The 12,503-nt window shown below is 34.9% G+C and overlaps 1 protein-coding gene across 1 annotated transcript in view; it reads right to left on the bottom strand.

Annotated features, from left to right (window-relative positions):
• Window positions 1-385: 385 nt before the first annotated feature.
• Window positions 386-12,503, bottom strand: part of LOC149459306 (CD109 antigen-like) — a 188,596-nt gene continuing 176,478 nt past the window's right edge. The window contains exons 32-34 of the mRNA XM_089681386.1: window positions 9,875-10,034; window positions 8,316-8,418; window positions 386-6,349 (exon numbers count right to left, since the gene is read on the bottom strand). Of these exons, the coding sequence (XP_089537512.1) occupies window positions 6,180-6,349; window positions 8,316-8,418; window positions 9,875-10,034 (433 nt within the window). The 3' untranslated portion in view covers window positions 386-6,179. The remainder of the gene's footprint in view (window positions 6,350-8,315; window positions 8,419-9,874; window positions 10,035-12,503) is intronic.

Raw genomic sequence — 12,503 nt, 5'->3', positions numbered from 1 at the left:
TTTAAGTCTAAATGTTTCCAGTTCTCCCCTGAAGAATACTGGAAAATGAACCATTAATAAAATACAGGTGACAGCTCCACTTTATTGTGGTCAAGTGGCAATTTCACAGTTGAAGTCACACTGGGTAGCTATCACTTGCCTATTACTAGGCCACAGCTTAGGTCTTTTTTCTGTGCTGGAATAAATGCATCCACATGGACCCTTTATCCTACTCAAAATAAGAAACCTATTTAGGAAAAATAAGCCTCAGTTTGATGTTATTTATGCTTTCTGGAATTTTGCAAAACTTTTAGATAGTAAAAGTAGACATTAAACTTGTATTTATCATGCCTTGAAATGGGAAATATCATAAATTAATACACACACAAAAAAACACAGAAACTAATTAAAAAAAACAGCATTTTAATGAGACAAAGCAAGCGGTGCAAAAGAACCTTAATTTTAATGCTCACATTACTATTTTCATTGCAAAATGATTGTATAAAAAGAATTCACTTGTTAAATAAAATTGACAAGTACAGTACAGTATTTGACAGATTCTGGTCCAATAATATCATCCTCCTTGGCATATCTGTTCCAGTTTCATATAGAAGTCCTCTTGTCTTTTTCAAAGAAGCCTTCTACTTTGGAACATAGCTTTCTTTTTATTTAGGCAGACACTTCTATAGGCTTCAAGCAAGAAGCAGGATCAGACTATACATGTTGGGAGCCAAATGCATACAAATCATACAAATCATCATTTACATACACAGCCTCAGCAGAGGAAATATACAGTATGTATGAATTGGCACCACAGTTAACATAATATATTATGTTAAATGTTCATAGATAGAATTAGATATTTTTATTCTATTAAAATGGAATTGCCTGAAGCCAATCAGTGCACAAAACGTTTACAGTATTTGAACACCTCTAGGATTAGTATTCATGCATTCAAAATATTCTGGACTGTAATTTGTCTTGAAAAAATCATGATGCAACAGATTAATATACAAAGTTCTAAGCTTTGCTCTACAATTTGTAGTTTTGAACTGTTTTGAAAAAAAATCAGTAATCAGAATTTGTGCTTACTGAATATTTAAAGAATATGTAAACCCAACATTTTATATTCTGGTTCTGTGACTGCTGTACCATGTATTTGTATGAAAAAGTATTCTGTTCTCTTTGTATTGTTTCCTTTGTGTGAAATCCCTGGTGTACCTGCCAGTCCTTCTGCTTTCCTATTAAAAACTGACTATAGTAGGGATGAGAGTAAAGTGTGGTCAGTTTTCTAGCTGTGCTGGGAACTTAGTGTGCTCTCTTCCAATTATCAAACTTCTGCTCAGCCTCCCCCACCCCCCCGCCATTCACTGGGAAGATCAGTTTTCTGCTATTTCTCCTCCCTCAGCTCTTTTTTCTCACCTGCATAAGGAGATTAGGGGGTATGTGATCACTTATAAAACAGGGGGAAAATGTATTTGCAATTTTGTTTATATCAAAACACAATTTTCTTTTCCTCTCATTTCTGTTTTAAACTGAATGGGTTGTTTTACAATGGATTGTTTTACATGCACTTTGAAGTATTTCTGTCTCTAGCTTTGCAAAAAAAAAAAAAAGATGCTGACAGGTATAATGTACAGGTTCTTAGAGTGCCTGCACATAGCTGCAATGCTTTTTAGGGTTCTTGCACTACATGAATGCTGGAGTATTTTGATTGGTCAAAGCTTTGGCATTTCCTGAAAGTTCTGAAGCCTTCCCACTCCATTCACCTCCCACACATCTAATGGCCAGTAAGGCAGCCCATTATAGGGGTGGTTTTAGCATATAAGGTCTGACATGCATTCTCTTATGCATGTCATTTCCCACTAGAGTCTCAATAAACGTTATTCGGAAACATTTTTGAAACAGTGTGGAGTATATGTTTTTAACTTTTTTTAGCTTTTTTATACTGTACAATATATTCACCATTTTTGGAAAAGTGAATTGGAGATTAGATACCTCCAGTGCAATGGCAAATCTAGCCCATTCAAATTATTAGTATCTGACCATCTACGTACATAAAATTGAAATCTATTTTTATAACATAAGTACTTGTTCTAAATCACTATTGAAATGCCCGTCTGTATCAGGCAATCACTAAAGATATTTACTGTTATTAGAGATGCTGTCCTAAATCTGGCCTACTAAAAACAGGAGGAAATCTATCTTACCAACTGATTCTACCCTGCCCAAACTGTTAGTAGTAAACAAGTATCCCTGGTAGGTATAAATCAGATTCCTCTTAGTTATATTTGCTAAATTGCCATCCCGTTCTATATTAGTAAACACAATTGATTTCCAAATCCACTTTCCAAACTAATGAAGTGCCCAGTTTTTAGAGAAAAAAATCAAGCAAAAAATCCACTCACTCAATATGTATTTCCATATATATTATGGCTTCATCAGGAATGTTTAAAATAAAAAGTGCCAAGTTCTCGGTGCCCCCCAAAACAAAAAATATTAGATCAAATCAAAACAAAAGAATATACATAAAGCCTAAACTAAAGTTTATTGAGACTCTAGTAGCAAATGGGCAAATGCCATGCATAAGGGGATGTATGTCAGGCCTTATATGCTAAAACATCTCAGCTTTGATTTACATCATAGTGATAGGTTAAGAGGAATGTATTGTGGCACTGAGCTAAATGCTCTAAAGGCATGCATTGACATCTCTAGAGGCCCCACCTTATATATTTATATACAAGAAGCTTGTTTGTTTACTTAGGAAAGCAACTTGTACATGCCTGACACAAACGTGGTACTAAAAGTGACAGATTAAAATAGCATACAACAAAATATCAGTATAAAACACTAGAAAATAAATGTGTAACTGCAGGGAACAACTAAACATGAGTTTGTCTGCAACCTATCCAATCATAAAACCTTCCAATCATTCAGCAAAATCAGTTCTGAAGAACTTCCCCAGAACATCAAACAATGTAATGTGTAGCACCTCTCAGTAAATTTATATGGTATGTTGCAATGTGTAAGCTGCCAGGGCCATACTGAATGGGCCCAGAATTCAGGGGCTTCTAGGTTGCTGGCAGTGATGTATTTCTAGAATTTATTATGTATTTCTAGAACCTTCACATACTAGTTGACATATGCTAAGATGTACAATATATTTCTAGAACCACCACATGCCAGTTGAACCAATTGGCATGTGGTGGTTCTGTTATGTGTATGTTTCAATCTGTCATCTGAGCTAACAACTTAATGCTCAGCTTAAAAAGACTTAAGCCAGCCATAGACAGATCGAAATTTGGCCAGCAGGAACCAGACAAGTTTCAATCTATCTACAGGCAGACTGGTTGTACTGAAGTCGATCTTTTTCAAGCAGCCTAATCAGCCCCTAAAATTCTTATCTGAACTATCTGTCATCTGTGCTAACAATGTTCTCACATGATCATGCACAGCTTGAACAGACTTAAAGTAGTTTTAAAGGCTCAAGATTTTTTACCTTTATGCATTCTATGCATGAAGATAAAAAACCTTCTCTGCATAGCATCCCCCCATCCCCCTCAATACTCACATAAGCCCTTCTTGATCCAGTGATGTGCACTGGAGTCTTGGCTATCCCATGACTCCCTCTCCTTATTGGCTGAGACTGCAGCTATTAGCTCCCCATGCTGTCAATCACAGCCAGTGAGCAAATGAGAAGAGAGAGGAGGCAGGGTCGAGCCGTGGCTCCATGTGTGAATGGACACAAGGAGCAGCGACTGGGGAGTACTTATGCTCGGGCGCCCCCATAGCAAGCTGCTTGCTGTGGGGGCAACCCAAAAGAAGGGAGGGGCCAGGACTGCCAGAGGGGGACCCAAGAAGAGGAGGATCAGGGCTGCTCTGTGGAAAACCACTGAATGCAGCAGGTAAGTATGACATGTTTGTTTTTTTTAATGTAAGCCTTTAGAATCACTTTAAGTAGGCCATAGACGGATTGAAATTTGGCCGGTTCAGCAGGAAACAGATGAATTTTGATTGATCTATGGGCAGGCTGGTTGTACTAAAGTCAATCTATCTCAAGGAGCCTAATCATCCCCTCTAATTATTATCTAAACTGCAGATCAATTTGTGTTTATGATGTGTACTATAGAAGAAGGAGCGTGTTTTAGTATTGTGCAGTGCAAACCATTGCTGTGTGATCAGCACACAATAGGAATTAGTAGTTAAAAGCATTTCTGGCAGATCAACAGGTGTTTTTTCTGCACTTGCTTTAAAAGGGTAAAACATGAGGAAATGTGCATGTAGTGCAGAAATGTACTACATAAATGTTTTTTTCTTGACGTACAATTTAAGTACATACTCACAATGATATCCAAGAGAAACCTGACATCTTTCTGCCTCTTCAGAAGTTTTATACTATCTTTGGTCAAGCATCATCCAACATCATTATCTACATCTTGGACTAAGATGCTGATCAATGCAAAACATAGGGGTTGATTTACTAAAACTAGAGAGTGCACAATCTGGTGCAGCTGTGCATGGTAGTCAATCAGCTTCTAACTTCAGCTTGTTCAATTAAGCTGAAACAAAAAAGAGCTGGAGCTGACTGGTTTCTATGCAGAGATGCACCAGATTTTGCACGCTCCAGTTTTAGTAAATCAACCCCATAATCTTGTAAATGTATCATTTAAGTAATCATTATGTCCTTGGTTGTGTACATCAGATTATCTCCTGTTTCACCTAGAAATGTGACAACAGTTCTAGTGAAAGATGATAGGGGACATACTTTTCCTTCTGCCTGCAGAAGACCGATGACATTATTCTCCCAAAATTCTCCACTCAGGCCTTGGCAAGGTCACTTGTCCGGAGTTTATGCACTATGTTCAGTGAAGGTATAGTTTATTTTAAAAAATATACTGTTTCTGTGTATTGTAGCATGATAGGAGTTCATTCATGCAGACTTATAGATTTACCCATAGGTTCACTTGTAAATAGTGAACCCTTAAAATATCAACATTTGAAAGAAAAATGCTGAAGATAGGCCTGTAACATACATTTACATTTGCCTTTTTAAAATTACAATAGCTTACAGCTTCAGAAAAAAATGTCTTCATTACATATGAAATTATAAAGAACTATATAGTGTTTTCTGGCAAGATTTTGGAACTGTATGCTGATATAATATAATTATTACATTTTCAAGGGTCAGTACACTCAAAACTGATATTTTAGCTTTTGGAAGATGCTGGAGACCTACATTTCCTAACATTTTGTAATTTCTAAAGCAATAAATATACTGTGCCACGCCTAACAAAATCTTAAATAAAAAGAGTATTAAATAGTAAACATAATGTGCCAATTATAACATCATAAATGCTCCCATATATAAAAGTGCAACAAATTAGTAAAGTGATACTTTTAAATAGTCCTAAAACATTTCTCTTTTAGAACTAAGTCTAACTTTTGTAATTGCTCTGATAAATTGAGTGAGATCTGATCTTTACTGTTGACTTCCTAAAGCTGTATACCCGCAAGGGCAATTATTGTTCGAGTCCCACTCTCCTTTTCAGATTTGTATTGTGATTTATAGTAGCGGGAAGGTATAGTGGAAGAGCTGGTCTCTGAAATTCTGAAAGATTTAAGAAAGCTGAAAGCTTTCTGTAGCTGAAAGTATCAGTTTCCAGTTGTGGATAAATACCACCTTTGGGTGGACTGGCCCTTTAAATCTATTTTATGTTTTTACTGCATTTTTTTTCTAAAGGCATTTACAAATTTATTTAATGGAAGTAAGGGAACTAGACACATCATGTTCTTGAAAATATTGTAGAACTGCTATAGTTTTTTCTATCCTCCATTTTTTTTCATCAACAGTTAGTGGAACATAGTGCCATATATGGCTCTCAGATGCTTCTTGATTGCACTTGTTGCTTTACAAACTTTTTAATAACATACAGCCAATAATTTTAAACTGTTTAACCTTAAAAAATTACTTTAGAGTGCAATCGTCTAGTTGGCGTGATTCACCTCACCAATACTTGTAATATGACATTGTAGAAGTAAAAACTTGAATCATGAGAATTTTTTTTCACCTGTATATTTGCATGCAGACCTGTTTGATCTGCAGAGACACATATAACTCACTCTAAACATCATGATTGCATGATTGTATGATTTAAAATCAACACCTGTAGATTGCAAAACATAATACCCTCCAGATTTCTTTAGAGTAGTAAACAATATAACACTACCAGTAATGTTGAAAGACATTTGGCTGTTAATAGATGTATACTGTGACTTTTATTTTTGCATGATTTGCAGTCCTCTTTGCAGAATGTACATGGAGATAGATTTTTCATCACCTTGGAATTGTAGCTCTTTACTGTTCTTCTCCCTGATAAAAATGAAAACAAAAATTAGAATATAGAAACAGTGGCATATTTTGTCCTTTAAAATTTAACTTAACCTTTTGCACCATGTTGCATTTTTAGGGTGTTCGAGCACAAATGGGACACCCCCTCATGACATCATGTGGGGGTACTTCTCTCCAGCGGCCACTGCTACTTTTCAAATTTACAAAATTATGTGGGGCTCCTTAATAACTTTGGGTCTTTGTATGACATCTTCGGGTCTTTGGATGAAAAACATCTGGAATTTGGATGAATAACAGGATCCACTCCACCATTCAGAGATCATGTTACATTGCCAATGTACAAAATGAAGAAATTTGCTCAATGGAAGAGGAGAGGACTGGCCCCTGTAGGACTAATACAATTCAGCCTCTAAACCCAAAGCTATTGACCATTAGAGCACCAGAAGTTCATCACCAGGAAGAGGACTGGGCACCCTGCTGAGAAGATTTCTACAGGGCCCAGCTTCCTGTATGACATTAGATATACTTGATTATAGGTGAGTTAATTCACTAAAGCTGTAGTGAAAGATAATAGCTAAAGTCCAATTTAAGTCTACAAGTAGAAGAATATTTTATATTACTTATCTTAGGCTTCAGGCACTCACTTCTCTCTGATGCTCTGGGTTGTAGCTGAGCCCTCACCTTCCTCACGTAAAATAAAATAGAAGTGTCACTTCCACTAATAGAAGGTGTCTACATCACTCAGGCAGTGATGTGGACACCTGAAGAAGAACCACCCGTAGTGCACAGAAGAGAAAAGGAGGTCATGTGTCCATGGCCTCAAGTAAGTAAAATGGACATTGGAATAGGTTTCTTCCTTTTTTTGTTATATAAATGGTTAGAAAGGTGTCAGAGGAAGGGTGCAAGGAGGGTTTGCTAATATACTGGAGTTGGGCTTTAAATACTTTCAACTGCCACGCTTCCTTTTACTGTAAATAGTACCAGTAAGGCCAAGTGTCCATGGTCACAGTGTCTCAAAGTGCATGACCTTACACTACATGTATAAAATGAAACACTATTTTTTTCAGATTTGTTTAGTTTGCTAAACTGTTATCGCTTTGCATCTGAAGATCTGCCAATTTTTTTCTGGCAGATTTATGTTTTTACTTTTTTAGCTTTTAAAGGAACGTTTGGTGGATAAAAAAAGAAGAGTTGCTGACCTAAATTTGTTAGTGAGTCATAACTACAATGAATGAAACCCATAACACAGTGGCATTATTACTAAGTCTTAGCCAAAAGATGTTTGCATGGCTACTAAAAGCAGAATGACTTGTAACAGTAAGATATCATATTTTATTCATCGAGGAGTAAGTTTTGACTTCCAAAGGTTGAAGATAATTGCATGCATGTTTTGGACTTCTTTTTGGTGAGGAGGTAATAGAGAAAAGTAAAGAGTTTGTGAGAAAAAAATATTTTCCAATCCCACAAAGGGCAGTCAGGTGAATATCTTTAATTACCTTATAACTTTCCAAAAGCACCCTCTACTGGCTGGGAACAACTTGTTCAAATCAAAGAAGTATGTGAATATAGTGCTGACAGACTGTAGGTCTGTAGGCCTTTATGAATCACTAGAAAAATACTCAATGGTTGGTTTTAACATGGTAGAGGTCATATTCTTGTCACCGGATTGCTATAGGGTTATAAGCTGATCAAACCAGACTATTTTGATGTGTTTTTTTTAATTTGAATAAAAGTAGAAAACAAAAAGGTGGACAGGGTCCAGCCCCTTGATCTTAAACTTAAAATAAAGTTACTAATTTATACATAATTTTGCTAATAAACGTATGAATTTTGATTGTTTTTTTTTCTAAGGAGATAACACTAGTGGTATGGGCCATACTGAGAAGGACAAAGTTGAATAAATATCACATTATTTTAATAATACACATATTTTGTATATACCCACAAATAAACACAGACACATACAACAATGTATTGCTACTTTTACCTGGCTCATAATAATCAATAATGGAAACAAAAGCATCCTGAGTGTAGCCAACCTTTGAATTACGGGTAGCAGGTATATCCACGCACACTTCTGTTTGATTAATCTAAGATATAATGACATAATGTAGATGAATAAATAAATACTTATTAAATAATATCACAATACATGGAATTTTTTATAGTTCCACTTCATTCATATCAACATAAAGGAAACCTATACTGAGAAAATCATGCAGGGTTCCATTTCTGCCCACTCCTCTTGAAAATAGTTTTTGCCCGGCTGTCTCTGGATTTAATACTTTGTGAGGCACTAACTTGCAAAAAAAAAGAACATATTAAGTGAAAGTAAATAGTAAAGTCAGAGTTCCTGATATATGTATTTAAGACTGATGAATAAGAAATATTGCACCCATTAAATGAACAAACAGCCAGACAACTAACATTTTTAGACTGAGGTCAGCAAAATTATACAAGGGAGGCAAAATAGTGCACCCACCAAAACTTTGACCCCTAGCCATACTTTATATTTTAGTTTTGATTCCCTTCCTCAAATTAACTTCCAATTTCACATACGTACTGTAAATGGACAGTTAAAGAAAATTTTAAGTAGTATATCTGATGAAACAGATAAAATACAGTTTGTTTTAATACAAAAAATATACATATTATCAGCAACTTTAAAACAAGTTTGCAAGGCCTGGGTTAATCTTAGATGTGGCTACAAAAGACTACATAGTTAAATACATTTTTAGGCTATAGATAAGTAGCATATAACAGTCATATAGAAGCCCTCTGGAGAATCTTGTTACTGAAGTTAGTAACCATTCATCAAGTATGGCTACATACAGTATAATAAATATATTACACAAAAAAATACAGCATACATTGACTGATTAAGGATAATACCCAAAAATGTATGTTGATGAAGCCAGCTATGTATCCCTGGTTATTTTGTATGCAATAGAATCATAAAAAATATTACAACCAAACTGTGTGGACTGTGTATGGATGGCTCAGATCATTAAGGAATATTATCCCAAATTTGGCACATATAGTGCATTGTTGGCAATGGTAATTGCTGGTAATGGAAATAACATCCAGACATAAACACCAAAAATGACAACACCTTTACCTTTCAGTTTTCATCCTATGCTGTATAATGCTGTACATAGCAGTGTTGCTGTAATTTGCCACATATACTTTTTTCTCTCTAAATATATGCATATATATCATAGCTTGGTAAAGTACATGATTCAAGTCCATCAGATAAAAATAATAACCAGCTTGGTAGCATACTGTATCTGGTATTTCCTGCAATGTTGTGTCTATTTGGTGGTAAATATACAGTAGTTCATATACCCTCCAAATTCCATAATGGTGCAGCCCAACCAGAGGAATAGGAACGAGTTCAAGAACACTGGGAATAAAGAACTGTTGTGCCAGAAACAATAGCATCCATAATTCTTTTTGTATAGAATTCTTTTTTTTAAACTCATGAGTTAAAAAACAGTTTGAAAGATCAAAACACAGTGTACATATGGGAATGATCATTTCACTTACATTATCAAAATAAATATTGACTTTGCCATCCATAGTTTCTTCTATTTTCTTAATAGGATATCTCATTGATACACCTTCTGAAGCTAGTTTGAAGCCACTAAGCAAGTCCACTTGCATAATAGCCATTCCAGTCTGAGCTGAGGTCTCTGTTTCAAGGTAGCTAACATAGAGGGTTAGAAATAAACAGATGAGGTTATTCAAGTTTGCAAGAAGATATCATCATACTCTACTACTAATCATCACACTCTACTACTAAGTTAAAATGTAAGCAACATGTACTAAGCTAGCATTGTTTTCACAGTCATTTAGAGTCTTTCTGTACCCTGCATTATTTAATCTTTCAGGCTTCAATAACACAAAACTGGTCCATAAAAGTAGTTAAGCACAAAAATGAATTTCTTTAATACAAAATAGACAGTTGTGCCTTAACTAACATTATTACTGGAAACTATGACCATTACCATGGTAAATGGTAATTCGAAATAGGCGTGGGGAAAAAAACTGTTACTTTTAATCAGTGGTGCATCTAATGACCGTAAGTTAATTTAAGAAAAATGTTTTGGCAGCCATACAAGTGATCACCACCATGGTCTGATATGACTGCACACCTTGTAATTCTGACAGTAACACCCTTCCTGTCCACGGGTGACAAATCTCACTCATTGTTAGAAGCTCAGAAGATTTCTGGCAGGATTACCTGGTACTTTTTGCACTTACTAAACAAATATAACAAATTTTTTTCTCTAGTATATTTTACAGACCAAAAAGAGGCAGAAAAGGGAAGTTCATTATTGGGGTTAAAATTCTCTTTAAGCAAGAATAACAGAGGCTGATATACTGCAAGGAAAGGAATGTGAGAAATTAAAGGTATTATTTTGCATTTTGTTAAAAATGTTTTCTTTAAACTGCAAATTAGACTACGCTCAATTCATATTCTCAATAATCTATGAAGATTACCTTAGCTGTTCGAAGAAGAGTTAAAAGAACAGAGACTGACCTTGCAGGGGAGTGCTAATTTATTATTTTAAAAAGATGTTGTAAATGTTATATTCATCTTGGGATATAAAAAATCCCCAAAAATGGCTTAAAACAGTGAATGTCTTTCATTGCTATAGCTTTATATTTGTCCTGGAAGTAATTTAATACTTGAATGCCAAATGGATTTATGAAGGTTTTTATTCTATAGAGGCTTTCATTGTCCTGCAATTTAAAGTAGGAGAGCAATACATAAGTTTGGAAAAAAGGGAAATAAAAGTGGTAGATGATGAATGTGTGGACTGAATATTACAGCTTGTACTAAAATGATCCCGCAGTCTCTTTAATACAGAGTGGGACTCGTACCAAAGAGTCACAACCACTTTGGTAGCCATAAAATTATGTAAGCGCAGCATTACCTATTTTCACATGACATCATTTTTATCCATGCTAAACCTTTGACTGGGCTGGTTTCATTTTAAACACTTAGTGCCAAATTGGATCTCGCCACAAAGAACAACAAAATAAACAGCTATTTTAAAGCATTGCACCATGCTGCTTTTATAAGACCTGAACAAATCACAGTTGGAAGTTGACATTAATGAATGTTTTATCATAAGATTTAATGAGTTTGATTGGTCTAATATATATTTCATTTTGTAAGTTACATTTTTTTATACGATATATATTAACAGATAAAAAATACACATCTCAAGTGTTTAAACTTAAAAAATTTAAGTATTAAACTAAGATAATTTCTCATACTCAAACTTTTCTTTTCTGGAAACAAAGAGCAAATTCTGACTTGGCTTTCAGATTAGAGGTAACTCAAACCATATGTTATACCGTGAACCAAGGGAGGAATGAAAAAATATGAAGAAGGAACTAGATACAGTGATTAGTTCCTACTACTTAGTAACACACAGCAGCTTAGAACTTGCCAAAAGCAAGGACCAAAATATGCTCCAGGACAACTGAAAAGCTAGATAAATCACTGGAATAGACAGGAAAAGATTAGACACTAAATGTAATTATATGTTGTAGTGCAATGAGTGCAATGAGAGCTCCTTTAGGGAAAACATACTGTAATTCCTGTTAAAAAATGTAAGTGCTACAATGTAACTTGAGGTTACAGTGTTTTATATACAGCATATATATATATATATAAAAGCAGTGTTACCCTGTGATTTTCCTTTAATGACAATCAAGAATTTTGCAATAAAAGATTTCCCAAAGCACAAAGATATGGCATTCCTTTGTTGTAAAACTTAGTTTTCAAAACATATTTAATTGGCCTCAAGAACAAGTTATTAACTCTTGATTAACTGATGGACAGTGCATATCCTTTTTATATGTATCATAATCATCATAGTAAATATGTTTTTTTGTAAACATAACATTTTTTGGGAAAAAGTTTTGAGTAAAATTTTTAGTTGCAAATTCATTTTTATCTGTTTCTTTGGCTTACCAAAAGTCATGTTTCAGACCAGAACCAGAGTCAGACACATCAAAGTACACTTTAGCTAACTAACATCAGTAAATCAAGTACAATGGAAATGGGTTAGCCTACTACAAAATATACAGTAAATATCATAGCTCAGAGAAAAGGGGAGCACGGTGGCCCACTATAGAGCAGCTGGCAAATTACTGAAAT

This window comes from Staurois parvus, unplaced genomic scaffold (genome assembly GCF_062004578.1).
Source record: "Staurois parvus isolate SC_StPar_1 unplaced genomic scaffold, SC_StPar_1.0 ptg000264l, whole genome shotgun sequence".
NCBI classification, from domain to species: domain Eukaryota; kingdom Metazoa; phylum Chordata; class Amphibia; order Anura; family Ranidae; genus Staurois; species Staurois parvus.
Note: the sequence above shows the minus strand (reverse complement) of the source record. Positions and strands in the feature narration are given on the sequence as shown.